The sequence below is a fragment of the Piliocolobus tephrosceles genome, chromosome 15 (genome assembly GCF_002776525.5).
Source record: "Piliocolobus tephrosceles isolate RC106 chromosome 15, ASM277652v3, whole genome shotgun sequence".
In the NCBI taxonomy this organism is placed as follows: domain Eukaryota; kingdom Metazoa; phylum Chordata; class Mammalia; order Primates; family Cercopithecidae; genus Piliocolobus; species Piliocolobus tephrosceles.
Window position 1 is genome coordinate 47,643,421 of NC_045448.1, and position 25,785 is coordinate 47,669,205.

At 45.4% G+C, this 25,785-nt stretch overlaps 1 protein-coding gene across 1 annotated transcript in view; it reads left to right on the top strand.

Annotated features, from left to right (window-relative positions):
* The first annotated feature begins 3,721 nt into the window (after positions 1-3,721).
* MSH2 (mutS homolog 2) overlaps positions 3,722-25,785 on the top strand; it is a 74,684-nt gene continuing 52,620 nt past the window's right edge. The window contains exons 1-6 of the mRNA XM_023223854.1: positions 3,722-4,057; positions 8,991-9,145; positions 10,673-10,951; positions 12,721-12,867; positions 14,550-14,699; positions 16,583-16,716. Of these exons, the coding sequence (XP_023079622.1) occupies positions 3,847-4,057; positions 8,991-9,145; positions 10,673-10,951; positions 12,721-12,867; positions 14,550-14,699; positions 16,583-16,716 (1,076 nt within the window). The 5' untranslated portion in view covers positions 3,722-3,846. The remainder of the gene's footprint in view (positions 4,058-8,990; positions 9,146-10,672; positions 10,952-12,720; positions 12,868-14,549; positions 14,700-16,582; positions 16,717-25,785) is intronic.

Below are 25,785 nucleotides of genomic sequence, written 5' to 3' on the forward strand. Positions count from 1 at the left end.
TCTCTCTCTCTCTTTCTTTCCTTCTTTTCCTTCTTTTCTTTCCTTCCTTTCTTCCTTTCTTCCCCTCCCTCCCTCCCTCCCTCCCTTCCTCCCTTCCTCCCTTCCTCCCTTCCTCCCTTCCTCCCTTCCTTCCTTGAGGGAGTCTTACTCTGTTGCCCAGGCTGGAGTGTATCACTGCAACCTCTGCCTCCTGGGTTCCAGCGATTCTCCTGCCTCATTCTCCTGAGTAGCTGGGATTACTGGCGCCCGCCACAATGCCCGGCTGATTTTTGTATTTTTAGTAGAGACAGTGTTTCACCATATTGGTCAGGCTGATCTTGACCTGCTGATCTGGTGATCTGCCTGCCTCGGTCTCCCAAAGTGCTGGGATTACAGGCGTGAGCCACTGTGCCCCTCAGATTTCTAAATCGAGCTGATTGTCAGGAACATCCAGGGAGCTTTCAAAAATGATTCCAGGCTGAGGCTGGACGCGGTGGCTCACACCTGTAATCCCAACACTTGGGGAGGCCGAGGTGGGTGGATCACAGGAGGTTGGGAGTTTGAGACGAGCCTGACCAACTTGGAGAAAAGCCATCTCTACTAAAAATACAAAAAGTAGCCGGCGTGGTGGCGCATGCCTGTAATCCCAGCTACTCGGGAGGCTGAGGCAGGAGAATTGGTTGAACCCAGGAGGCGGAGGTTGCAGTAAGCCAAGATCGCACCATTACACTCCACCCTGGGCAACAAGAGCGAAACTCGGTCTCAAATAATAATAATAATAATAATAATAATGATAATAATAATAATAATAATAATAATAATAATAAAGATTACAGGCTGGACGCGGTGGCTCACGCCTGTAATCCCAGCACTTTGGGAGGCCCAGGCGGGCAGAACAGTAGGTCAAGAGATTGAGACGAGACCATCCTGGCCAACACGGTGAAACCCCGTCTCTATTAAAAATACAAAAATTAGCTGGGAGTGGTGGTGTGTGTCTGTAGTCATAGCTACTCGGGAAGCTGAGGCAGGAGGATCGCCTGAACCCAGGGTGAGCCGAGATTGCGCCACTGCACTCCAGTGTGGCGACAGAGCCAGACTTCGTCTCAAAAAAAAAAAAAAAAGGGCAGGTGTGGTGGCTCACGTCTGTAATCCCAGCACTTTGGGAGGCCGAGGCGGGCGGATCACGAGGTCAGGAGATCGAGACCATCCTGGCTAACACGGTGAAACCCCGTCTCTACTAAAAATACAAAAAATTAGCCAGGCGTGGTGGCAGGCGCCTGTACAAGTCCCAGCTACTCAGGTGGTTGAGGCAGGAGAATGGCGTGAACCCGGGAGGCGGAGGTTGCAGTGAGCCGAGATCCGGCCACTGCACGCCAGCCTGGGTGACAGAGTGAGACTCCGTCTCAAAAAAAAAAAAAAAGAAAAAAACGAAAAAAGATTCCAAGGCCCCACTCCAGAAATTAAGACCCATTATGTGTGGGTCGGGCACAGGAATATGTTTAAATCCCCCCAGGGTGATTCTGCTGCTGAATTAGGTTTTGGAACCACTTCCATGGGGGAAGGGTAAACTAAACCGGAGAATGCAAAAATCTTTTTTTTTTTTTTTTTTTTTTTTTGTTGAGACAGACTCTTGCCCTGTTGCCCACGCTGGAGTGCAATGGTGTGATCTCGGCTCACTGCAACCTCCGCCTCCGGGGTTCAAGGGATTCTCCTGCCTCAGCCTTCCGAGTAGCTGGGATTACAGGCGCCCACCACTACACCCGGCTATTTTTTTTTTTTTTTTTTTTTTGTATTTTTAGTAGAGACGGAGTTTCACCATGTTATTCAGGCTGGTCTCGAACTCCTGACCTCAGGTGATCTGCCCACCTCGGCCTCCCAAAGTGCTGGGATTACAGGCGTGAGCCATGGCGACCGGTCAGCAAAAACTTTTTCTTTTTCTTTTTTTTTTTTTTTGAGACGGAGTCTGGCTCTGTCACCCAGGCTGGAGTGCAGTGGCCGGATCTCAGCTCACTGCAAGCTCCTCCTCTCGGGTTTACGCCATTCTCCTGCCTCAGCCTCTGGAGTAGCTGGGACTACAGGCGCCCGCCACCTCGCCCAGCTAGTTTTTTGTATTTTTTAGTAGAGACGGGGTTTCACCGTGTTAGCCAGGATGGTCTCGATCTCCTGACCTTGTGATCCACCCGTCTCGGCCTCCCAAAGTGCTGGGATTACAGGCTTGAGCCACCGTGCCCGGCATCAAAAACTTTTTCTAAGAGTTAATTTTGCAGGATGGATCCTGATCTCCTTCAGGTGTTTGCTAACATTTTATTTTTTGAGACAGTCTGGCTCTGTCACCGAGGCTGGCGTGTAGTGGAGTGATCTTGGCTCACTGCCACCTCCACCTCCCAAATTTAAGTGATTCTCCTGCCTCAGCCTCTCCAGTAGCTGTGATTACAGGCGTCCACCACTATGCCGGGTACTTTTTGTATTTTTAGTAGAGAGAGAGTTTCGCCATGTTGGCCACGCTGGTCTCAAACTCCTGACCTTAGGTGATCCACCCGCCTCGTCCTCCCAATATGCTGGGATTACAGGCGTGAGCCACTGCGCCTCGCTGTTTGCTAACGTTTTAAAATTTCAACCTTCCTCTTCCTTAACTGGTCTTCCCCTCCCCCACTCAAGACAGGTTCTCTCGCTCTGTCGCCACAGCTGCAGAGCAGTGGCGTGAACATAGCTGAGGGCAGACGACCTCCTGGGCTCAAACGATCCTCCTAACTTGGACTTCCAAAGTACTGGGATTATGGCGTGTGACACCACGCCTGGCGTCAAACGTTTGTCTTTTTATTTTGTATTTTTTGAGACAGGGTCTTCACTCTGTCGCCCAGGCTGGAGTGCAGTGGCACAATTTACGGCTCACCGCAGCCTCGACCTCCCGGGCTCAGATGATCCTCTCGCCTGAGCCCCGCTAATACCTGGGATCACAGACATGGGTTTTACCATGTTGCCCAGGGTGGTGTCAATCTCCTGGGCTCAAGTGATCCGCCCACCTCGGCCTCCCAAAGTGCTGGGATTACAGGCGTGAGCTACCGCGCCAGGCCACAAACGCTTATCTTCTAACGTACCATTTCATTTACTTGCTATATTCATTATCTGAATCTTCTCATATTAGAATGTAAGCAGAAAAAAGGCAGTGATTTTTCTTTTTACTGGTGATCCTCAGAGCCAAGAGCAGTCTGGGACGTAGCAGGCCATGTAAATGTTTTTGAATGAGTGAATCATCAACGAGTGGACGAAACGATAATGTGGCTAATAGGCAGCAGTTAAGGAGGCTGTGTAGAATAAACTCGTAATCCCGATGTTGGCAGTTTGCTTAAAAAGAAAGAGGGGCAGTTGCAGAGGGGCATACGTTTCAACAAAATACTGGGAGGAGGAGGAAGGCTAGTTTTTTTTGTTTTGTTTTGTTTTCAAGTTTCCTTCTGATGTTACTCCCATGCTTCCGGGCACATTACGAGCTCAGTACTTGCCGGAAATCTTCCACCTGGTGGCTGCCTACCCTTGCATCCACCCACCCAGGGGCTCCAAGCCTTGGACCTGAGAAAACACAGAGACCTGCTTTCTGTCAAGGATGCAGGTCTGCGGGTCTGCGCGCGACCTAGACGCAGGCATGCGCAGTAGCTAAAGTCCCCAGTGTGCGCGGGAAGCTGGGCAGCGTCTGCTTATGATTGGTTGCAGCGGCAGACTCCCACCCACCGAAACGCAACCGTGGAAGCTGATTGGGTGTGGCCGCCGTGGCCGGACGCCGCTCGGGGGACGTGGGAGGGGAGGCGGGAAACAGTATAGTGGGTGTGGGGTCGCGCAGTTCCTTCTGCTCGGAGGTGAGGAGGTTCCGACATGGCGGTGCAACCTAAGGAGACGCTGCAGCTGGAGAGCGCGGCCGAGGTCGGCTTCGTGCGTTTCTTTCAGAGCATGCCGGAGAAACCGACCACCACGGTGCGCCTTTTCGACCGGGGCGACTTCTATACGGCTCACGGCGAGGACGCGCTGCTGGCCGCCCGGGAGGTGTTCAAGACCCAGGGCGTGATCAAGTATATGGGGCCGGCAGGTGAGGGCGAGGACGGCGCGTGCTGTAGGGGGACCCGGGGCCCTGTGGCGCGGCTCCATTCTCGCCTCAGAAAGTGGGTGGTGAGCAGCCTCTCCAGCGCGGAGGCACGGGGGCGGAACGTTGTGCTGGTGGGAAGTCCGCCGTCCCCAGGTTCTGCTTGGCTCCGTAGGGACGCCCCCCTCAGCCCTGAAACCCGTGCCTCTCCGGCCGTCCCGGATCTGAACTTGTGATCACGGAGTGTTTACGTCGTGCCAGGCGTTTTAATGCATTGTTCTAGTTCATTTTCCAGCGGTTGCATTCCTCGCCGTGGCCCTACATGTAGCGCTCATTAGAAACACGGTCAGAATCTCTTACTACAAACAGCAGCCAGGAGGGAGATTTAAAATAGGGGGGGTTTAGGAGACCCTTTCATGCCATCCACGTAATTCTGCTCCCACGACGCTCCCATTTATACCGCCGGCCCAGCTAAGGGGCTGGTAATGGAGCGCCCTTGAGGGGCAGTATGATGAAGTGGTCAGGACCAACGGACTCTGGAGCTGGGCTGCTTGGGATCAAGTCGCTGCCCCTCTGCTTATTAACGTGTAGCCTTGGGCTAGTCATGGACGCTATCTGCTTTAGCTCAGCATTCAGTGCTCTCCGTCACCCGACCCCATCTATCCAGCATTCTCTCTCCCTGGAAAGCTACAAACGTCTCACCCTATGTGGGCCAAATGTTCTGGATAGGCCTAGTTAACCTCTTTTCTCCCTGTTTTCTTTGCGCTTTTTTTGCAGCTATGTAGTTATGCTAATGAAAAGAGCATCCTAGGGGGAGTAGAGTTGTGGGTTCTAGTCCTGACTGGAGGACTAGTGCAAATGCAATGCTCCTGATGCAAAAGGTTTCATTCGTTAGATAGAAATGTGTTAGGCAGGGTTATGGACACTAGATGAAAAAGAAATACCTCTACTGTCATACAGATCACTATTGGAGAGTAAGGCAGAAAATACTACAATTCAAGTTGGAGGGTTATGGGTGTGAGGTTGCAAGAGACGCCGAGGCAGGATCGCCAGAAACTGGAGACGTGGGAAGAGGCGTTATATGAGACACCAAAGTCCACGTTAAGTCTTGGCGGACTAGAAGTTTGCTAGGGAGAGGGCTTGAAAGGAGGTAGATTGGCGTTGGTGGTGTAGAAAAGGAAGGTGTGGAGACTGGCCCAGGTGGGTGGGGTTAGATGACAAAAGGTTTTTCATGTTGTGTTGAGCTGTTGGAATTTTATGCTGTAGGCAATTAAAAGTCAGAAGTTTTTTTTTTTTTTTTTTTTAGCCGGAGTCTTACTCTGTCGCCCAGGCTGGAGTTCAGTGGCATAATCTTGGCTCACTGCAACTTCCACCTCCTGGGTTCAAGCGATTCTCCTGCCTCAGCCACCCAAGTAGCTGGGATTAAGGGCACATGCCACCACACCTAGCTAATTTTTTGTATTTTTAGTAGAGATGGAGTTTCACCATGTTGGCCAGGCTGGTCTCAAACTCCTGACCTCAAGTGATCCTCCCACCTTGGCCTCCCAATGTGCACCTGACCTACATAGATTTTACGTAAGACTTTAAAACAGGTCAGGTGCAGTGGCACTTGACTGTAATCCCAGCACTTTGGGAGGCCGAGGTGGGTGGATCACGAGGTCAGGAGATCGAAGACCATCCTGGCTAACACGGTGAAACCCTGCCTGTACTAAAAATATCACAGCACTTTGGAAGGCTGAGGTGGGCAGATCACGAGGTCAGGAGATCGAGACCATCCTGGCTAGCACGGTGAAACCTCATCTCTACTAAAAATACAAAAAATTAGCCAGGCGTGGTGGCAGGTGCCTATAGCCCCAGCTACTTGGGAGGCTGAGGCAGGAGAATTGCGTGAACCCGGGAGGCGGAGCTTGCAGTGAGCCGGAGATACTGCCACTGCACTCCAGCCTGGGCAACAGAGTGAGACTCCATCTCAAAAAAAAAAAAAAAAAAGACTTTAAAACAAATTATAAGAAAGGACAGGCCAAATGCAGTGGTTGGTGCCTGTAATCTCAGCACTTAGGGATGCTGAGGTGGGAGGATAACTTGATGCTAGGAGTTGAAGACCAGCCTGTGTAACACAGCGAGACCCATCTCTACAAAAAAATTAAAAAGTTATCATCTTTAGAACTTTTGATTTTTATGTGTAGACTCCATATAAGCAGAGTGTCTATGCTTATTCACTGTTTTGTATCTATTACCTTCCATAGTCCCTGCACATATAATAGTGCTTCGTAAACAATTTATTAAATGAATAAATTACTGAGAAAACACTGGAAGTTTTTGGGTTAGCATTGTGTTAGGTGCTTGATATGGTTTGGCTGTGTTCCCACCGTTATCTCATCTTGAATTCCCACGTGTTGTGGGAGGTACCTGGTGGGACATAATTGAATCATGTGGGTGGCTCTTTCCTGTGCTGTTCTCCTGGTAGTGAATAAGCCTCACAAGATCTGATGGTTTTAAAAACGGGAATTTCCCTGCACAAGCCCTCTCTCTTTGCCTGCTGCCATCCATGTAAGATGTAACTTATTCGTCTTTGCCTTCCTCATTGATTGTGAGGCCTCCTCAGCCGTGTGGAACCATAAGTCCATTAAACCTTGTTCTTTTGTAAATTGCCCAGTCTCAGCTGTCTCTTTTTTTTTTGAGACAGAGTCTTACTCTGTTGCTAGGCTGGACTGCAGTGGTGCAATCTCGACTCACTGCAACCTCTGCCTCCTGGGTTCAGGCGATTCTCGTGCCTCAGCCTCCCAAGTAGCTGGGACTATAGGTGCATGCCACCACGCCCAGCTAATTTTTGTATTTTTAATAGAGACGGGGTTTCACCATGTTGGCCAGGATAGTCTTGATCTCTTGACCTCGTGATCTGCCCGCCTCGGCCTTCCAAAGTGCTGGGATTACAGGAATGAGCCACGGCGCCCAGCTGGGTATGTCTTTATTAGCAGTGTGAAAATGGACTAAAACAGTAAACTGGTACCAGTAGAGTGGGGCGCAGCTGAAAAGATACCCGAAAATATGGAAGTAACTTTGGAGCTGGGGAACAGGCAGAGGTCGGAACAGTTTAGAGGGCTCAGAAGAAGACCAGAAAATGTGGGAAAGTTTGGAACTTCCTGAAGACTTGTTGAATGCCTTTGACCAAAATCCTGATAATGATATGGACAATGAAATCCAGGCTAAGGTGGTCTCAGATGGAGATAAGGAACTTGTTGGGAACTGGAGCAAAGGTGACACTTGTTATGTTTTAGTAAAAAGACTGGTGGCATTTTGCCCCACCCTAGAGATTTGAGGAACTTTGAACTTGAGAGAAATTCTTTTGGGTATCTGACCAGAGAAATTTCTAAGCAGCAAAGCTTTCAAGAGGTGACTTGGGTGCTGTTAAAGGCATTCAGTTTTAAAAGGGAAACAGCATGAAAGTCTGGAAAATTTGCAGCCTGACAATGTGATAGAAAAGAAAATCCCATTTTCTGAGGAGAAATTCAACCTAGCTGCAGAAATTTGCATAAGTAATGAGGATCCCAATGTTAATCCCCAAGACAATGGGAAAAATGTCTCCAGGGCATATCAGAGGTTTTCATGGCAGCCCCTCTCATCACACGCCTAGAGGCCTAGGAGAAAAAAGTGGTTTCATGGGCCAGCCCAGGGTTCCCATGCTGTGTGCAGCCTAGCAGCTTGGTGGCCTGCTGCTCCAGCCATGGCTGAAAGGGGCCAAGGTAGAGCTCAGGCCATGGCTTCAGAGGGTGCAAGCCTGAAGCCTTGACAGCTTCCAGGTGGTGTTGAGCCTGCAGGTGCACAGAAATCAATAATTGAGGTTTGGGAACCTCTGCCTATGTTTCAAGGATGTATGGAAACGCCTGCATGTCCAGGCAGAAGTTTGCTGCAGGGGTGGGGCGCTCATGAGTTCCTCTGCTAGGGCAATGCAGATGGGAAACGGGGGGTCAGAGCCCCCACACAGAGAGTCCCTACTGGGGCACCACCTAGTGGAGCTGTGAAAAGAGGGCTACTATTCTCCAGACCCCAGAATGGTAGATCCACAGACAGCTTTCACTATGTGCCTGGAAAAGCTGTAGACACTTAACGCCAACCCATGAAAGCAACCGGGAGGGGTGCTGTACCCTGCAAAGCCGCAGGGGCAGTGCTGTCCAAGGCTGTAGTTGCCCACCTCTTGCATCTGCGTGACCTGGACATGAGACATAGAGTCAAAGGAGATCATTTTGGAGCTTTAAGATTTGACTGCCATGCTGGGTTTTGGACTTGCATGGGGCTTGTAGCCCCTTTGTTTCGGCCAATTTCTCCCATTTGGAATGGCTGTATTTACCCAATGCCTGTACCCTATTGTATCTGGGAAGTAACTAACTTGCTTTTGATTTGACAGGCTCATAGGTGGAAAGGACTTACCTTGTCTTGGATGAGACTTTAGACTGTGGTATTTTGAGTTAATGCTGAAATGAGTTAAGACTTTGGGGGACTGTTGGGAAGACATGAGATTTGGGAGGGGTCGGGGCAGAATGATATGGTTTGGCTGTGTCCCACCCAAATCCCATCTTGAATTCCCATGTGTTGTGGGAGGGACCTGGTGGGAGATAATTGAATCATGGGGATGGATCTTTCCCATGCTGTTGTCGTGATAGTGAATAAGTTTCATGAGATCTGATGGTTTTAAAAATGGAAGTCTACCTGCACAAGCTCTTTCTTTGCCTGCTGCCATCCATGTAAGACATGACTTGCTCCTCCTTGCTTTCTGCCATGATTGTGAGACCTTCCCAGTTACGTGAAACTATAAGTCCAGTAAACCTCTTTTTCTTCCCACACTCTGGTATGTCTTTATCAGCAGTGTGAAGTCTGACTAATACAGTGCTTGAACATGTAATATCTCAAATCTGTAATGTACTTTTTTTTTTTTTTTAAGGAGCAAAGAATCTGCAGAGTGTTGTGCTTAGTAAAATGAATTTTGAATCTTTTGTAAAAGATCTTCTTCTGGTTCGTCAGTATAGAGTTGAAGTTTATAAGAACAGAGCTGGAAATAAGGCATCCAAGGAGAATGATTGGTATTTGGCATATAAGGTAATTATCTTCCTTTTTAATTTACTTATTTTTTTAAGAGTAGAAAAATAAATATGTGAAGAATTTAATTGTGTTTTAGTATTTTAGGTAGATTGTGATAATAGAATGCTTTGAGATACTTTAGTAGCAATTAGCATGTGGTTTTTAGAAAGTTGCAGTTTGGCTGGGCACAGTGGCTCTTGCTTGTAATCCCAGTATTTTGGGAGGCTGAGGCAGGCAGATTGCCTGAGCCCAGGAGTTCAAGACCAGCCTGCTCAACATAGTAAAACCTCATCTCTATTGAAGATAAAAAAATTTAAAAAAATTAGCTGAGGCTGTTGGCACACACCTGTGGTTCCAGCTAATCAAGAGGCTGAGGTGAGAGGATCACTTGAGCCCAGGAGATTGAGGTCACAGTTTAACTTGCAGAGGCCAAGGCAGGAGGATTGCTTGAGTCCAGGAGTTTGAGACCACCCTGGGCAATGTAGGAAGATCCCATCTCTATAGAGGGATAGATTAGATAGATAATTTCTGAGGGAAGGGGAGGGGATGGGAAAAGGAGGGGGGAGGGCCAGGGAAGGGGAGGGCAGGGCCAGTACTAAGGTCTTAATAGAGATAAGTATTTGTAAGATCCTTATAATAGGTAAGGCTGGCCACAAATGAGTGCCACAGATTTGTATTTTTAGTAGAGATGGGGTTTCACCATGTTGGCCAGGCTGATCTTGAACTTCTCACCTCAAGTGATCTGCCTGCCTTGGCCTCCCAAAGTGCTGAGATTACAGGTGTGAGCCACTGTGCCCAACCACGAGCAGTTATTTGTTTATTTATTTTGAAACAGAGTCTTGCTCTGTTGCCAGGCTGGAGTGCAGTGGCGCCATCTTGGCTCACTGCAACCTCTGACTCCCTGATTCAAGTGATTCTCCTGCCTCAGCCTCCCAAGTAGCTGGGATTACAGGTGCGTGCCACCACACCTGGCTAATTTTTGTATTTTTAGTAGAGACGAGGTTTCACCATGTTGGCCAGGATTGTCTTGATCTCCTGACCTCATGATTTGCCCGCCTTGGCCTCCCAAAGTACTGGGATTACAGGCGTGAGCCAGTGCACTCGGCCAGTTATTTTTTATAAGAAAACAATTTATTGGCCAGGTGCGGTGGCTCACACCTGTAATCCCAGCACTTTGGGAGGCCGAGGCAGGCAGATCACGAGGTCAGGAGTTTGAGACCAGCCTGGCCAACATGGTGAAACCCCATCTCTACTAAAAATACAAAAATTAGCTGGGCGTGGTGGTGTGCACCTGTATTCCCAGCTACTCGGGAGGCTGAGGCAGGAGAATTGCTTGAAACCTTGAGGCAGAGGTTGCAGTAAGTTGAGATTGCACCATTGCACTCCAGCCTGGGTGACAGAGCAAGACTTCATCTCAAAAAAAAAAAAAAAAAGAAAGCATTTTATTAATAAGGTTCATTGAGTTTGGATTTTTCCTTTTTGCTAGTAAAATTTTAAAGTACATTGAAGAGTTGGTTAAATTTTTGAAATTTTATTTTTACTTAGGCTTCTCCTGGCAATCTATCTCAGTTTGAAGACATTCTCTTTGGTAACAATGATATGTCAGCTTCCATTGGTGTTGTGGGTGTTAAAATGTCCACAGTTGATGGCCAGAGACAGGTTGGAGTTGGGTATGTGGATTCCATACAGAGGAAGCTAGGACTGTGTGAATTCCCTGATAATGATCAGTTCTCCAATCTTGAGGCTCTCCTCATCCAGATTGGACCAAAGGAATGTGTTTTACCTGGAGGAGAGACTGCTGGAGACATGGGGAAACTGAGACAGGTAAGCAGATTGAGTCTAGTGACAGAGGAGATTCGAGGCCTAGGAAAGGCTCTTTAATTGACATGATACTGTTTTATTTAAGGAAAAATAATAAAAAACTATTTTTTTGTATCTAATTAAAATAATGTTTTGATGTTTACATTGACAGAAACTGTATATTTAATTGGACATTAAAACAAACTGTTTCTTATGTAAGATTTATTTTACCTCAGATCTTTTCTCCTCCCTTTCCTTTCTGTCTTGTGTTCCAAAAGAGTAATTATTACAGTAAATACCACTGTAATTATAATTATGGCTTTATCAAATAAGATGCAGTTCTTTAGCATGTTTTGATAGTTCGAGTGGAACTTTAGCCTGTTATTTTGCTATTTATTTTAACTAAATTCTGATTGTGTGATTTATTTTTTGTTTTTTGTTTTTTTTTTTTTGAGACCAAGAATCTCTCTGTCACCTAGGCTGGAGTGCAGTGGTGCCATCTCAGCTCACTGCAACATCCGCCTCCCAGGTTCAAGCAATTCTTCTGCCTCAGCCTCCTGAGTAGCTGGGATTACAGGTGTGCACCACCACATGCAGCTAATTTTTGTATTTTTAGTAGAGGTGAGGTTCCACCATCTTGGCCAGGCTGGTCTTTAACTCCTTACCTTGTGATCCACCCGCCTCGGCCTCCCAAAGTGCTGGGATTATAGGCATGAGCCACCGTGCTCAGCTTTGATTGTGTCATTTGTTATAGGCATGTAGTTTATTATTTAGATACTTCTTTTTTTTTTTTTTTTCTTTGAGGTGGAGTTTCACTCTTGGTGCCCAGGCTGGAGTATAATGACTTGATCTCAGCTCACTGCAACCTCCACATCCTGGGTTCAAGCAATTCTTTTGCCTCAGCATCCCGAGTAGCTGGGATTACAGGCATGCCCCACTACACCTGGCCAATTTTCTATTTTTAGTTGAGACAGTGTTCTACCATGTTGGTCAGGCTGGTCTTGAACTCCTGGCCTCAGCTGATCCCCCCCACCTCAGCCTCCCAAAGTGCTGGAATTACAGGCGTGAGCCACAGCACCTGGCCTAGATATTTCTTAAGGTATGTATCTCCCAAGGATTCTTTACTTTTTGTGGTCTTCAAGTACCATAAGCACCGCTGGAGATAACACATGTGATGGACATTTTTAGCATAGATTGTATCTAAGCAACTTTCCACAAGTAATAGTTCTGTTAAGGGTTGTTATTTGTGGCCGGGGGCGGTGGCTCACACCTGTAATCCTGGCACTTTGGGAAGCTGAGGCGGGCAGATCACCTGAGGTCAGGGATTCGAGACCAGCCTGTCCAATGTGGTGAAAACCTGTCTCTACTAAAAATGCAAAGAAGAAAAAAAAACTAGCCAAGCATGGTGGCTTGCTCCTGTAATCCCAGCTACTTGGGAGGCTGAGGCAGGAGAATTGCTTGAACCTGAGAGGCAGAGGTAGCAGTGAGCCAAGATTGTGTCACCGCATTCCATCCTGGGCGACAGTGAGACTCTGTCTCAAAACAAAAAAAGAGTTGTTACAGTTGGGACTATTTTTTGAAAGCTTTATGTGAATGTAATTTTATATTTTGATGAAAATTTAGTTTATTGATATAAAAAGTGTGTCAGTACATCATATTATCAATGTCTTGCACATTGTGTAAACATTTAATGTAGGCTAATCTGTTATCACTATACTTATCTGTTATAATTTTCATTATTGCTTTTCTTATTCCTTTTTTCATAGTAGTTTAAACTATTTATTTCCAAATAGATTATTCAAAGAGGAGGGATTCTGATCACAGAAAGAAAAAAAGCTGACTTTTCCATGAAAGACATTTATCAGGACCTCAACCGGTTGTTGAAAGGCAAAAAGGGAGAACAGATGAATAGTGCTGTATTGCCAGAAATGGAGAATCAGGTATATGGATTATAAATGTGAATTACAATATATATAATGTAAATATATAATATAAATAATTTGTAAATTATAGTGACTTTTTAGAAGGATATTTGTCGTATTTGTCTCAAAACCTAAGCTGTGTATCAATGATAGTAAGCTTTTTTTTTTTTTGAGACAGAGTTTCGCTCTTGTTGCCCAGGCTGGAGTACAATGGCGTAATCTTGGCTCACCACAACCTCTGCCTCCCGGGTTCAAGTGATCCTCCTGCCTTAGCCTCCCAAGTAGCTGGGATTACAGGCATGTGCCACCACGCCTGGCTAATCTTTTTTTGTATTCTTAGTAGAGATGGGGTTTCTCTATGTTGGTCAGGCTGGTCTCAAACTCCTGAACCTCAGGTGATCCACCCACCTTGGCCTTCCAAAGCGCTGAGATTACAGGCATGAGCCACCACCTCCGGCCTGTTTTTATAGTTTATATACATGGAATTATATCATATATTCTCCCTAGCTTCTTTCATTCAGTATTTGTAAGACTTATCCATATCATTGAGTGTAGTTATGGATTTTTGCGTTCATATTTCATAGCACAAACATGTCAGAATTTATCCATTTTACTTCCCTTCCCCCTGCCGCTGCTACTCTCCCCATTTTAACCTTTTTTTTTGTTTTTTTGAGATGGAGTCTCAGAATCTTGCTCTATCGTCCAGGCTGGAGTGCTGTGGCGCAGTCTCAGCTCACTGCAACCTCTGCCTCTGGGTTCAGCTGCATGCCACCGTGCCTGGCTAATTTTTGTATTTTCAGTAGAGAGGGAGTTTTGCTATTTTGGCCAGGCTGGTCTTGAACTCCTGACCTCAGGTGATCCACTGCCTCGGCCTCCCAGAGTGCTGTGATTACAGGCGTGAGCCACTGTGTCCAACCCCCATTTTAATTTTGATGGACATTTGGGTAATTTTCATTTTTGCCTGTTACAAATACTCCTGCGATTACAGTTAATTTTCACAGTTCTTTTTTGTTTTTGAGACAGAGTTTTGCTCTTGTTGCTCAGGCTGGAGTGCAATAGTGTGATCTCAGCCCACTGCAACCTTTGTCTTCTGGGTTCAAACAATTCTCCTTTCTCATCTCCTGAGTATCTGGGGTTTACAGGCATGTGCCACCATGCCCAGCTAATTTTTATATTTTTATTTCACAGTTCTGGAGACTGGGAAGTTCAAAATTAAGGCACTGGCTGATCTGTTGTCCAGTGAGGGCCCACTTTCTCATAGATAACCATTTTCTCACTCTAACCTCAAGGTTGAAAGGGCCTAATTTTTGATTTTTAATAGAGACGGGGTTTCACTATGTTGGCTAAGCTGGTCTCACACTCCTAGCCTCGAGTCATCTGCCCGCCTCATCCTCCCAAAGTGCTTGGATTACAGCATGTGCCACCACGCCCGGCCCCCATTTTAGTTTTGATGGACATTTGGGTAATTTTCTTTTTTGGCTATTATAAATAATGCTGCTATTACCATTAATTTTCACCTTGTAAAAACCATTTTCAAATCTCAAGAGATTAACCTTTGGTTTTCTTGGTTTGGACTGGGAAGGAACACCAAGGAAAATGATGGAGTTCAGAATTTATTTTCATTTTGCATTTGTTTTTGAAAATCTTTAGAACTGGATCCAGTGGTATAGAAATCTTTGATTTTAAATTCTTAATTTTAGGTTGCAGTTTCATCATTGTCTGCGGTAATCAAGTTTTTAGAACTCTTATCAGATGATTCCAATTTTGGACAGTTTGAACTGACTACTTTTGACTTCAGCCAGTACATGAAATTGGATATTGCAGCAGTCAGAGCCCTTAACCTTTTTCAGGTAAAAAAAAAAAAAAAGGTTAAAAATGTTGAATGGTTTAAAAATGTTTTCATTGACATATACTGAAGAATTTTATTAAGGAGCTAAAATATTTTGAAATATTATTATAATTGGATTAGGTAAATAGCTTCAAATGGCTATTTTTTCTGTTCTCTCCCCTCCCCCACTCCACTTTTTAACTTTTTTTATTTTTTAAAGACAGTCTCACTTGTCCCCTAGGCTAGAGTGCAGTGGCACAATCTCGGCCCACTGCAACCTCCACCTCCCAAGTAGCTGGGATTACAGTTGCCTGCCACCATGCCTGCTTAATTTTTATATTTTTAGTAGGGACAGGGGGACAGGGTTTCACCATGTTGGCCAGGCTGGTCTCAAATTTCTGATCTCAGGTGATCCTCCCACCTCGGCTTCCCAAAGTGCTAGGATTACAGGCTTGAGCCATCGCGCCTGGCCTACTTTTTACTTTTTTAGAGACTGGGCTTTATTCTGTCACCCAGGGTGGAGTGAAGTGGCAAGATCATAGCTCACTGCAGTATTGAACTCCTGGGCTCAAGCGATCCTCCTGCTTCAACCTTATGAGTAGCTGGGTCTACAGGCACAAACCACTATGCTTGCTTAATTTTAACATTTTTTCAGAGTTGGAGTTTCACAGTGTTGCCCAGGATGTTCACTCACTCCTGGCTTCAAGTGATTCTTCTGCCTTAGCCTCTGGAGTAGCAGCTCGGATTACAGGTATGAACCACCATGCTCTGCTATTTTTTTTTCAAGGCTTTTTTTTTTTTTTTTAAGAGACTGGTGTCACTGTGTATGCTCTCTAGGCTGGAGTGCAGTGGCTATTCACAGGAAGTGCCATTAGAGTGTACTACAGCTTCGAACTCCTGGGCTCAAGCAATTGTATCATAGTCTCCAAAGTAGCTGGGACTACAGGTGCACCTCTGTGCCTTGCTCTCGAATTGCTTTTTTTTTTTTCTCTAGTTTCAAGCTATCTATGTAGTATTAGTCCTTACTTTATGAATAATTTTGTGTACTACTACTAATAGCAATTCTTTTTTTTTTTTTTTTTGAGATGGAGTCTCTTGTTGCCCAGGCTGGAGTGCAGTGGTGTGATCTCAGCTCACTGCAACCTCTGCCTCTCGGGTTTGGGCAATTAGCTGGGATTAGAGGTGCCTGCCACCATGCCCAGCTGATTTTTGTATTTTTAGTAGAGATGGGGTTTCACCTTGTTGGCTAGGCTGGTCTCTAACTCCTGACCTCAGGTGATCTGCCTGCCTCAGCCTCCCAAAGTGATGGGATTGTAGGCGTAAGCCACTGTGCCTGGCCTAGCAATTTAAAATGACATTCTAAGAAGCTTTATGTCTACAACTGCAGTAAGTGGCTGGGTGACGTGGCTCATGCCTCTAATCCCAACACTTTGGGAGCCCAGGTTGGGAGGATCACTTGAGGCCAGGAGTTGAGACCAGCCTGGCCAACATAATGAGACTCTGTCTCTACAAAAGAGAAAAAATTAGCGGGGCTTAGTGGCATGCGCCTGTAGTCTCAGCTACTTGAAAGGCTAAAGTGGGAGGATTCCTTGAGCCCAAGAGTTCTGGCTTGCCGTGAGCCAGGATGGCACCACTGCACTTCAGTCTGGGCAATAGAGTGAGACCCTGTCTCAACAAATAAAAAATAAAACTGTAGTAATTATAAAGTGGTTTTGGCTGGGGGAGAAATGTACAGCTGAACATACGGATTAAGAGGTTGAAAGTTGGTCTTAGGAAGAGGAACTTTTTGTGGAAATTTCTTAATATGTGAAGAATATTATGTTATTGTTTCTCTGTTTTTCATGGCATAGTAAGGTTTTCACTAATGAGTGTGCCATTCTTTCTATTTTATTTTTTGTTTACTAGGGTTCTGTTGAAGATACTACTGGCTCTCAGTCTCTGGCTGCCTTGCTGAATAAGTGTAAAACCCCTCAAGGACAAAGACTTGTTAACCAGTGGATTAAGCAGCCTCTCATGGATAAAAACAGAATAGAGGAGAGGTATGTTATTAGTTTATACTTTTGTTAGTTTTATGTAACCTGCAGTTATCCACATGATTTTACCACTTATTGTAATACGCAGTTTTGCAAGTATATCTTACCATTTAACTGTACAGAGAGCTACATAGGAATAGAGTAGTAATGATTTAGATTGATTAAAGAACTCATTTTTTTTTTTTTTGAGACGGAGTCTTGCTGTGTCTCCTGGGCTGGAGTGCAGTGGCCGGATCTCAGCTCACTGCAAGCTCCGCCTCCCGGGTTCACGCCATTCTCCTGCCTCAGCCTCCGGAGTAGCTGGGACTACAGGCGCCCACCACCTCGCCCGGCTAGTTTTTTATATTTTTTTTAGTAGAGACGGGGTTTCACCGTGTTAGCCAGGATGGTCTCGATCTGCTGACCTCATGATCCGCCCGTCTCGGCCTCCCAAAGTGCTGGGATTACAGGCTTGAGCCACCGCGCCCGGCCAGAACTCATTTTTTTTTAAATAAGTTTTTTTCACTATAAAAAAAAGCTTATTTTATTTGAGATGGTATGGTATCGAATATGTGCTTGGGAGCCAATGTACCTTTGTTCATATTGCGTGTAATCTTGGGCAGATTACTCAACCTTTATGTCATAGTTTCTTCACCTTTAAAATGACATTAATAAAACAGCTACTTCATAGGATTATAAGCATGAGATGATTTAATACACATGAAATACTTAAGGTCTGATATATAGGAAGCACTTAACTCTTTATTCTAGAAAAGACTTAAGGTGACTAAACATATATGTCAGAAAATCTTTAAAATTGTGGAAATAAAAGGTTATATAATTCTGTTATCCAAAAATTACTAGTATTTCAATATATTTTATTTCAGTCTTTTAGATACAAGTTTTAAAATTTAAGTGAAGTGTAATATAGGTAAGTACTGCTTGATGAATTTAAGGTGATTTCTGACGCCAGGTTTGTTGGGGAAGAGGAGTGGGATTTAGTGATTTAGAACCAGAAATTGGGGCTGGGTGCGATGGCTCATGCCTGTAATTCCAGCACTTTGGGAGGCCGTAATGGGAGAATTGTTTGGGCCCCAGAGTTCAAGACCAGCCTGGGCAACACAGTGAGACACCATCTCTACAAAAGAAAAAAAAAATTAGCTCAGTGTAGTGATATGTACCTGTAGCCCGAGCTACTTGGGAGGCTGAGGTGGGAATATCACCTGGGCCCAGAAGTTTGAGGCTGCAGTGAGCTATGATTGTGCCACTGAACTCCAGCCTGGGCAATAGAGTGAAACCCTGTCTCAAAAAAAAAAAGAAATTGAGGCTGGGCACGGTGGCTCACACATATAATCCAGCACTTTGGGAGGTTGAGGCAGAATAATTGCTTGAGCCCAGGAGTTTGAGACCAGTCTGGGCAACAAAATGACACCCCATTTCTACCAAAAATTTTTTAAAAAATTTAGCTGGGCATGGTGGCATGTGCCTGTGGTCCCAGCTACATGGGAGGCTAAGGCTGGAGGATTGTTTGAGCCCAGGAGGTCGAGGCTGCAAAGAGCCATATTCATGTCCCAGCACTCCAGCCTGGGTGACATAGTGAGATGCTGTCTCAAACAAAAATCAACAGGCCATATGCAGTGGCTCACCCCTGTAATCCCAACACTTTGGGAGGCTGCAGCGGGTGGATTACTTGAGGTCAAGAGTTTGAGACCAGCCCGGCCAACATGGTGAAACTCCATCTCTACTAAAAATACAAAATTAGATGGGTGTGGTGGTGTGTGCCTATAATCCCAGCTACTCTGGAGGCTGAGGCACGAGAATTGCTTGAGTTGGGAGGCAAAGGTTGCAGTGAGCCGAGATCGTGCACTGCACTCTAACTTGGGCCACAAACGAGATTGCGTATCAAAAACAAACAAAAAAAGACACCTAAAATCAACAGCAACAAAAACGATATTGGAATGATTGGATTCCCAAACAAAGATAAATGTTTCAGGTGATGGATATCTCAGTTACCCTGGTTTGAGTATTATACATTGTATACATGTATTAAAATATTACAAACCCCCAAATGTGTATAATTATGAAGTATCAATAAAAAAAGAGATTGGAAGGACTGGGTAATTTGCAAGTAATTAAGGCAATTTACAATTTGTAATTTTTATTATTTGTGAATAAGTAGTTACATTTATATGTGTCAAAACTGAAAAAGGACAGGTGGATATACAGTGATAAGTCACCCACCTTTCTCTGTCAGCTCCATAAAGAGCCTCTGTCTTGCATGGCTCCAGGGTCACATTTCCTATTGTATTTTGCCACCACCTGCCCTGGGAGCAACAGTGTGTGTTTATTGAACATCCTTCCAAGCAGAGTCTGGGCCTACACAAGCAAAACAAGTATGTCTATTCTCTCTACTCTTTTAATTTTTTTAAAGGAACTGATTGATAATTTAACACTCAAGCTTATAGGCCATTGGTTATATTTTTAATTTCCAGTTTATGGGAATAGAGGAAGTGTCAGTGATCCCCTTCTGGTTTAAGAACTGGAGGATGCATGTGTTTAGACCCTTTAGAAACCTGAAATGTCACTTAATATAATTACCAGAGTAACACTTTTTAGAAAGCAAGCTATCAAAGTAGATTTTTGAAGAAGAGGGTAAGGAAAGGTTACTTTCACAGGACATAGCAATAATTTCTAAAATCTAATGGTTTTACAAGACTTGTTCATTAGAAATAACATCTGTGAAGATGGCTTTATGTGTCAAAATATTATCTGCTTATTACCCCACCTGTGGGGTAAGAAGAAATATTTTTTTCTTGGTGACAATAATTTTTAGCAGCAAGTGGGGAGGGCCTGTGGCTTTCAAGGCCAAATGTTGAAATACCACAGACTAGAAAGAAAAAGATACATTTCTTATGCAGGATTTGTTTGTTTCTTCTTCTTTTTTCTGCATTTTGTAGAGACGAGGTCTCACTATGTTGCCCAGGCTGGTTTCTCTCTTTTTTTTTTTTTTTTTTTGAGACCTACTTTCGCTCTTGACGCCCAGGCTGGAGTGCAGTGGTGCCATTTTGGCTCACCACAACCTCTGCCTCCTGGGTTCAAGCGATTCTCCTGCCTCAGCCTTCCTGAGTAGCTGGGATTACAGGCATGCGCCACCATGCCTGGCTAATTTTGCATCTTTAGTAGAGACAGGGTTTCTCCATGTTGGTCAGGCTGCTCTTGAACTCCCAGTCTCAGATGATCTGCCTGCCTCAGCCTCCCACAGTGCTGGTATTACAGGCATGAGCCACTGAGCCCGGCCAGGCTGGTCTCAAGCAATCACCACCCACCTCAGCCTCCTAAAGTGCTGGGATTACAGGTGTGAGCCCCCATGCCCGGCCTGTTTCTTGTAATTATTCCTCTTTCTCAAGTCTGTCTGATGTGGTACCTCCTGCTTCCTAGTTTAAACCTTCTTCGGAGTTCTCAGGAGAAATCTGTTATCTCCCTTACTAAGCATTTTGGATTGATCTTCCTTCCAGGTTACTTTTTTTTTTTTTCCTTTTAAAAGAGACGAGGTTTTGCCATATTCAGGCTGGTTTCAAACTCCCAAGCTCAAGTAATCCACCTTCCTCTGCCTCCCAAAGTGGTAGGATTACAGGCATGAGCCACTGCACCCGATCTGTACTGTTCATCTTTCCATTGACTAAAACCTACTTGCAACTATGAGAATATGTTATTGCCATCTAGAAATGAGTTTCTAGGGATTTGTTCCTTTGTGTACTTTATTTAACAATCGAATTAGAAATTAATATTATCATTTTTTTTATTTGTTTTTTAATTTTTTTAATTTTTTAATTTTTTAATTTTTTGAGATGGAGTCTTGCTCTGTCGCCCAGGCTGGAGTGCAGTGGCCGGATCTCAGCTCACTGCAAGCTCTGCCTCCCAGGTTTACGCCATTCTCCTGCCTCAGCCTCCCGAGTAGCTGGGACTACAGGCGCCCGCCACCTCGCCCAGCTAGTTTTTTGTATTTTTGTTGTTGTTGTTGTTTTTTGAGGCGGAGTCTTGCTCTGTCGCCCGGACTGGAGTGCAGTGGCCGGATCTCAGCTCACTGCAAGCTCCGCCTCCCGGGTTTACGCCATTCTCCTGCCTCAGCCTCCAGAGTAGCTGGGACTACAGGCGCCCGCCACCTCGCCCGGCTAGTTTTTTGTATTTTTAGTAGAGACGGGGTTTCACCATGTTAGCCAGGATGGTCTCGATTTCCTGACCTCGTGATCTGCCCGCCGCGGCCTCCCAAAGTGCTGGGATTACCGGCTTGAGCCACCGCGCCCGGCCATTAAATTTTTTTTTTTGAAACGGAGTCTGACTCTGTCAACCAGGCTGGAGTGCAGTGGCGTGATCTTGGCTCACTGCAAGCTCTGCCTGCCAGGTTCACGCCGTTCTCCTGCCTCAGCCTCCCGAGCAGCTGGGACTACAGGCACCGGCCGCCTTGCCTGGCTAGTTTTTTTTTTTTTTTTGAGGCGGAGTCTTGCTCTGTCGCCTGGACTGGAGTGCAGTGGCCGGATCTCAGCTCAATGCAAGCTCCGCCTCCTGGGTTTACGGCATTCTCCTGCCTCAGCCTCCGGAGTAGCTGAGACTACAGATGCCCGCCACCTCGCCCAGCTAGTTTTTTTGTATTTTTAGTAGAGACGGGGTTTCACCGTGTTAGCCAGGATGGTCTCGATCTCCTGACCTCGTGATCCGCCCGTCTCGGCCTCCCAAAGTGCTGGGATTACAGGCTTGAGCCACCGCCCCCGGCCGTTTTTTTTTTTTTAGTAGAGATGGGGTTTCACCGTGTTAGCCAGATTGATCTTGATCTGACCTCGTGTTCCGCCTGCCTCAGCCTCCCAAAGTGCTGGGATTACAGGTGTGAGCCACCGTGCCCGGCCATTATTTATTTTTTGAGATAGAGTCTTGCTCTGTTGCCCAGGCTGGAGTGCAGTGGCGTGATCTCAGCTCACTGCACGTTCCACCTCTTGGGTTCCAGCGATTTTCCTGTATCAGCTTCCCGAGTAGCTGGGACTACAGGTGTGCACCACCACACCTGGCTAATTTTTTATATTCTTTTTTTTTTTTTTTTTTGAGATGGAGTCTCAGTCTGTTGTCCAGGCTGGAGCGCCGTAGCGCGATCTGGGCTCACTGCAAGCTCGGGCTCACTGCAAGCTCCGCCTCCCAGGTTCACGCCATTCTCCTGCCTCAGCCTCCTGAGCAGCTGGGACTACAGGCGCCCACCACCTCGCCCAGCTAATTTTTTTGTATTTTTTAGTAGAGACGGGGTTTCACTGTGTTAGCCAGGATGGTTTCGATCTCCTGACCTTGTGATCCACCTGTCTCGGCCTCCCAGAGTGTTGGGATTACAGGCTTGAGCCACCTTGCCTGGCCATTTTTTATATTCTTAATAGAGACAGGGTTTCACTATGTTGGCCAGGCTGGTCTTGAACTCCTGACCCCAGATGATCCACTAGCCTTGGCCTCCCAAAGTACTGGAATTATAGGTGTGAGCCACCATGCCCAGCCAAAATTATTTGTGATAAGCAAGGCGTGGTGGCTTGTGCCTGTAGTCCCAGCTACTTGGGAAGCTGAGGCAGGAGGATCACAGGTTCAAGTCTAGACTGGGAAAATAGTGAGAACCTTCCTGATCCCCAGTCTTCGAAAAAGAAAAAAATTTGCTGGAGAAGGTCACACAGTGCTAATAGGTCCCATTGTGCCTTCATGCTTTCTAGCTTTCAATGATAGCTGGATGTTACTTTTATTGTCTGACTCATTATAGTGACCAACCCCCAATTTTTTACTTTCCCTTAAGCCTTCAGCTATCTCCCACCTCTAAGGAGATGATTTCTTCCTTAACACTTAAAACCTCAAAATTTATCTGTATTTTCTTTTTTTTTTTTTTTTTGAGACGGAGTCTTGCTCTGTCGCCGGAGCTGGAGTGCAGTGGCCAGATCTCAGCTCACTGCAAGCTCCGCCTCCCGGGTTTACGCCATTCTCCTGCCTCAGCCTCTGGAGTAGCTGGGACTACAGGCGCCCGCCACCTCGCCCGGCTAGTTTTTTGTATTTTTAGTAGAGACGGGGTTTCACCGTGTTAGCCAGGATGGTCTCGATCTCCTGACCTCGTGATCCGCCCGTCTCGGCCTCCCAAAGTGCTGGGATTACAGGCTTGAGCCACCGCGCCCGGCCTGTATTTTCACTCTTTTACTCTCTGGCTCTTTCTCAGAAGAAGAAATAACACTTTTATTTCTTTTCAAAGCCAACCTTTCCATACTTTACTTGGAGACATATTTCTTTCTTTCTTTTTTTGTTTGAGTGGAGTCTCTGTCGCCCAGGCTGGAGTGCAGTGGTGCAATCTCCACTCATTGCAACCTCCACCTCCCAGGTTCAACCGATTCTCCTGCCTCAGCCTGCTGAGTACCTGGGATTACAAGCGAGCACCACCATGCCTGACCAATTTTTGGGTTTTTAGTAGAGACAGGGTTTCATCATGTTGGCCAGGCTGGTCTCTAACTCCTGACCTCGCGATCTGCCCGCCTCAGCCTTGCAAAGTGCTGGGATTACAGGCGTGAGCCACCGCGCCCAGCCCTAAAGTAGCAATCTTAATAAGAAATATGTCTCTGGCTGGGCGCAATGACTCACGCCTGTAATCCCAGCACTTTGGGAGGCCAGGGTGGACAGATCACCTGAGGTCGGGAGTTCAAGACCAGCCTGACCAACATGGAGAAACCCTGTCTTTAGTAAAAATACAAAATAAGCCGGGTGTGGTGGCATATGCCTGTAATCCCAACCACTCAGGAGGCTGAGGCAGGAGAATCGCTTGAACCTGTGAGGCGGAGGTTGCGGTGAGCCAAGATCGCACCCTTGCACTGTAGCCTGGGCAACAAGAGCAAAACTCCATCTCAAAAAAAAAAGATTGCTATATTAATCTTATTTTATATAAAAAGAAATAGTCAATATTAAACTAGAAGGCAATAAAAATACCAAATTCAATACACAAATTATTTTGTCAGCATTTTCACAAGAATAAACTATTTTATATGCTAACATATGTTCAATGTTCCTTACAGAATTCTGACATTAAAAAGGAAAAATTACTAAAGCTTCAGATGAATCCATAAATGGACAAAAGAAAAAGCTTAAAAGGATAAAGAACAACACTCCAAGTGCATGTATAAACATAAGGACTCTTGGGACTTACCCTTTTAACAATTCTTTAGGCCTGCACAGTATTTGCTATTTAATGTATCAAATGGGTGGTTCTGACTTCTTTAATCCATATGTAGGACAGATGAAGAAAGGAATTATAAATTTGTAATTACAGTTCGTTAGGAACCATATTTGCTCTCAGCCTTTTAAATTAGCTGTCAGGCAATTCCAGTCAGCTCTTTTGAAAAAAACCTATCTATCTATCTGTCTAGAGAATGAGTTATAAGACTAGCTAGTTTTTGTTTTTTTGTTAGAGACAGGATTTCATCATGTTTTCCAGGCTGTTCTTGAACTCCTAGGCTCAAGCCATCTACCCGCCTCAGCCTCCCAAAGCGCTGGGATTACAGGCGTGAGCCACCATGCCCAACCAATTCCAGTCAGCTCTTACAATGAAAGCTTAGAAATGGTAGGGTTAAAGAGGGGACAGAATGTTGATTTTAAAATACCAGTAATTTGGCCAGGCTCAGTGGCGGTAACCCCAGCACTTTGGGAGGCCAAGGCGGCTGGATTGCCTTGGCCTGCCTCAGCCTCCCAAAGTGCTGGGATTACAGGTGTGAGCTCAGGAGTTCGAGACCAGCCTGGGCAATATGGCGAAACCCCGTCTCTAGTAAAATATAAAAAATTAGCTGAGTGTGGTAGCGTGTGCCTGTGGTTCCAGTAACTCGGGAGGCTGAGGCAGGAGAATTGCTTGAACTTGGGAGGCAGAGGTTGCTGTGAGCTGAGATTGCACCACTGCACTCCAGCCTGGGTGACAGAGTGAGACTCTGTCTCAAAAAAAAAAAAGCCGCAAGAATTTGATTAATTCTGTTGGAATTTTAGGGGTTAACTGAGCCCCAAAATGACTCAGCTGTATGCAATTTAATACAATATTAATTCGCATGTTGACTGGCAGAATTGCATACAGCTGAGTCATTTTATTGAGTAGGATTGATAGGTATACTATGTTATGCCAACAATAACTGTGATACTTCTAAAATTGTGATTTAAAATTGACGTTGTCACGGAAACAGCAGAGTAGTTGTGTTTTTCTTTAAGCTTCTTTTAACCAGAAACATAAACTGAAACTGTAATTATTACTGAAGTTGTGTGTTGAATAGACTTGTGAAACTAGCAATTTATTAGGCCTTTAATATCTGGACCAAAGGTTGAGGGAGCTGTGCTATGCTTATGTTGCTTTGTGCTTTGTTTTTTTAGAAGCTTGTCCTTTCTTTGCCATTTTACTTCTTTCTTTTTTTTTTTTGAGACGGAGTGTTTCTCTGTCCCCCAGACTGGAGTGGAGTGGTGTAATCTCTGCTCACTGCAACCTCTGCCTCCCGGGTTCAAATGATTCTCCAGCCTCAGCCTCCTAAGTAACTGGGATTACAGGCATCTGCCACCACGCCCAGCTAATTTTTGTATTTTTAATAGAGATGGGGTTTTGCAATGTTGGCCAGGCTGGTCTTGAACTTCTGATCTCAGGTGATCCGCCTGCCTTGGCCTCCCAAAGTGCTGAGATTACAGGTGTGAGCCACTGCACCCAGTCCTTAATGCTGCTTTGTAGGTGAAAATTGTGAAATAACTTAAATTTCATTTTCATTAAAGTTAATTTTTGGGAAATTAATGAAAGGTTGACATTTTAATCTTTTGAATATTGCAATTGTTATTTGGGTTTAAATTGGGGGGCTTAGGAAGGGAAAGAAGTCCTATGGTTGTTTCTGAATTTTCTGAAAATTATGTTGATATACTATATATGAAATATATATAGTTGATATACTATATATGAAATCCAGTTTGGCGAGAATATGTCCATTGATAAGGAAAAATTAATAAAGATTTGATCTAGATAAGGCATTCCATTTGGAAGTGGTTTGAGTATCTTTTTTTTTGAGACAGAGTCTTGCTCTGTGA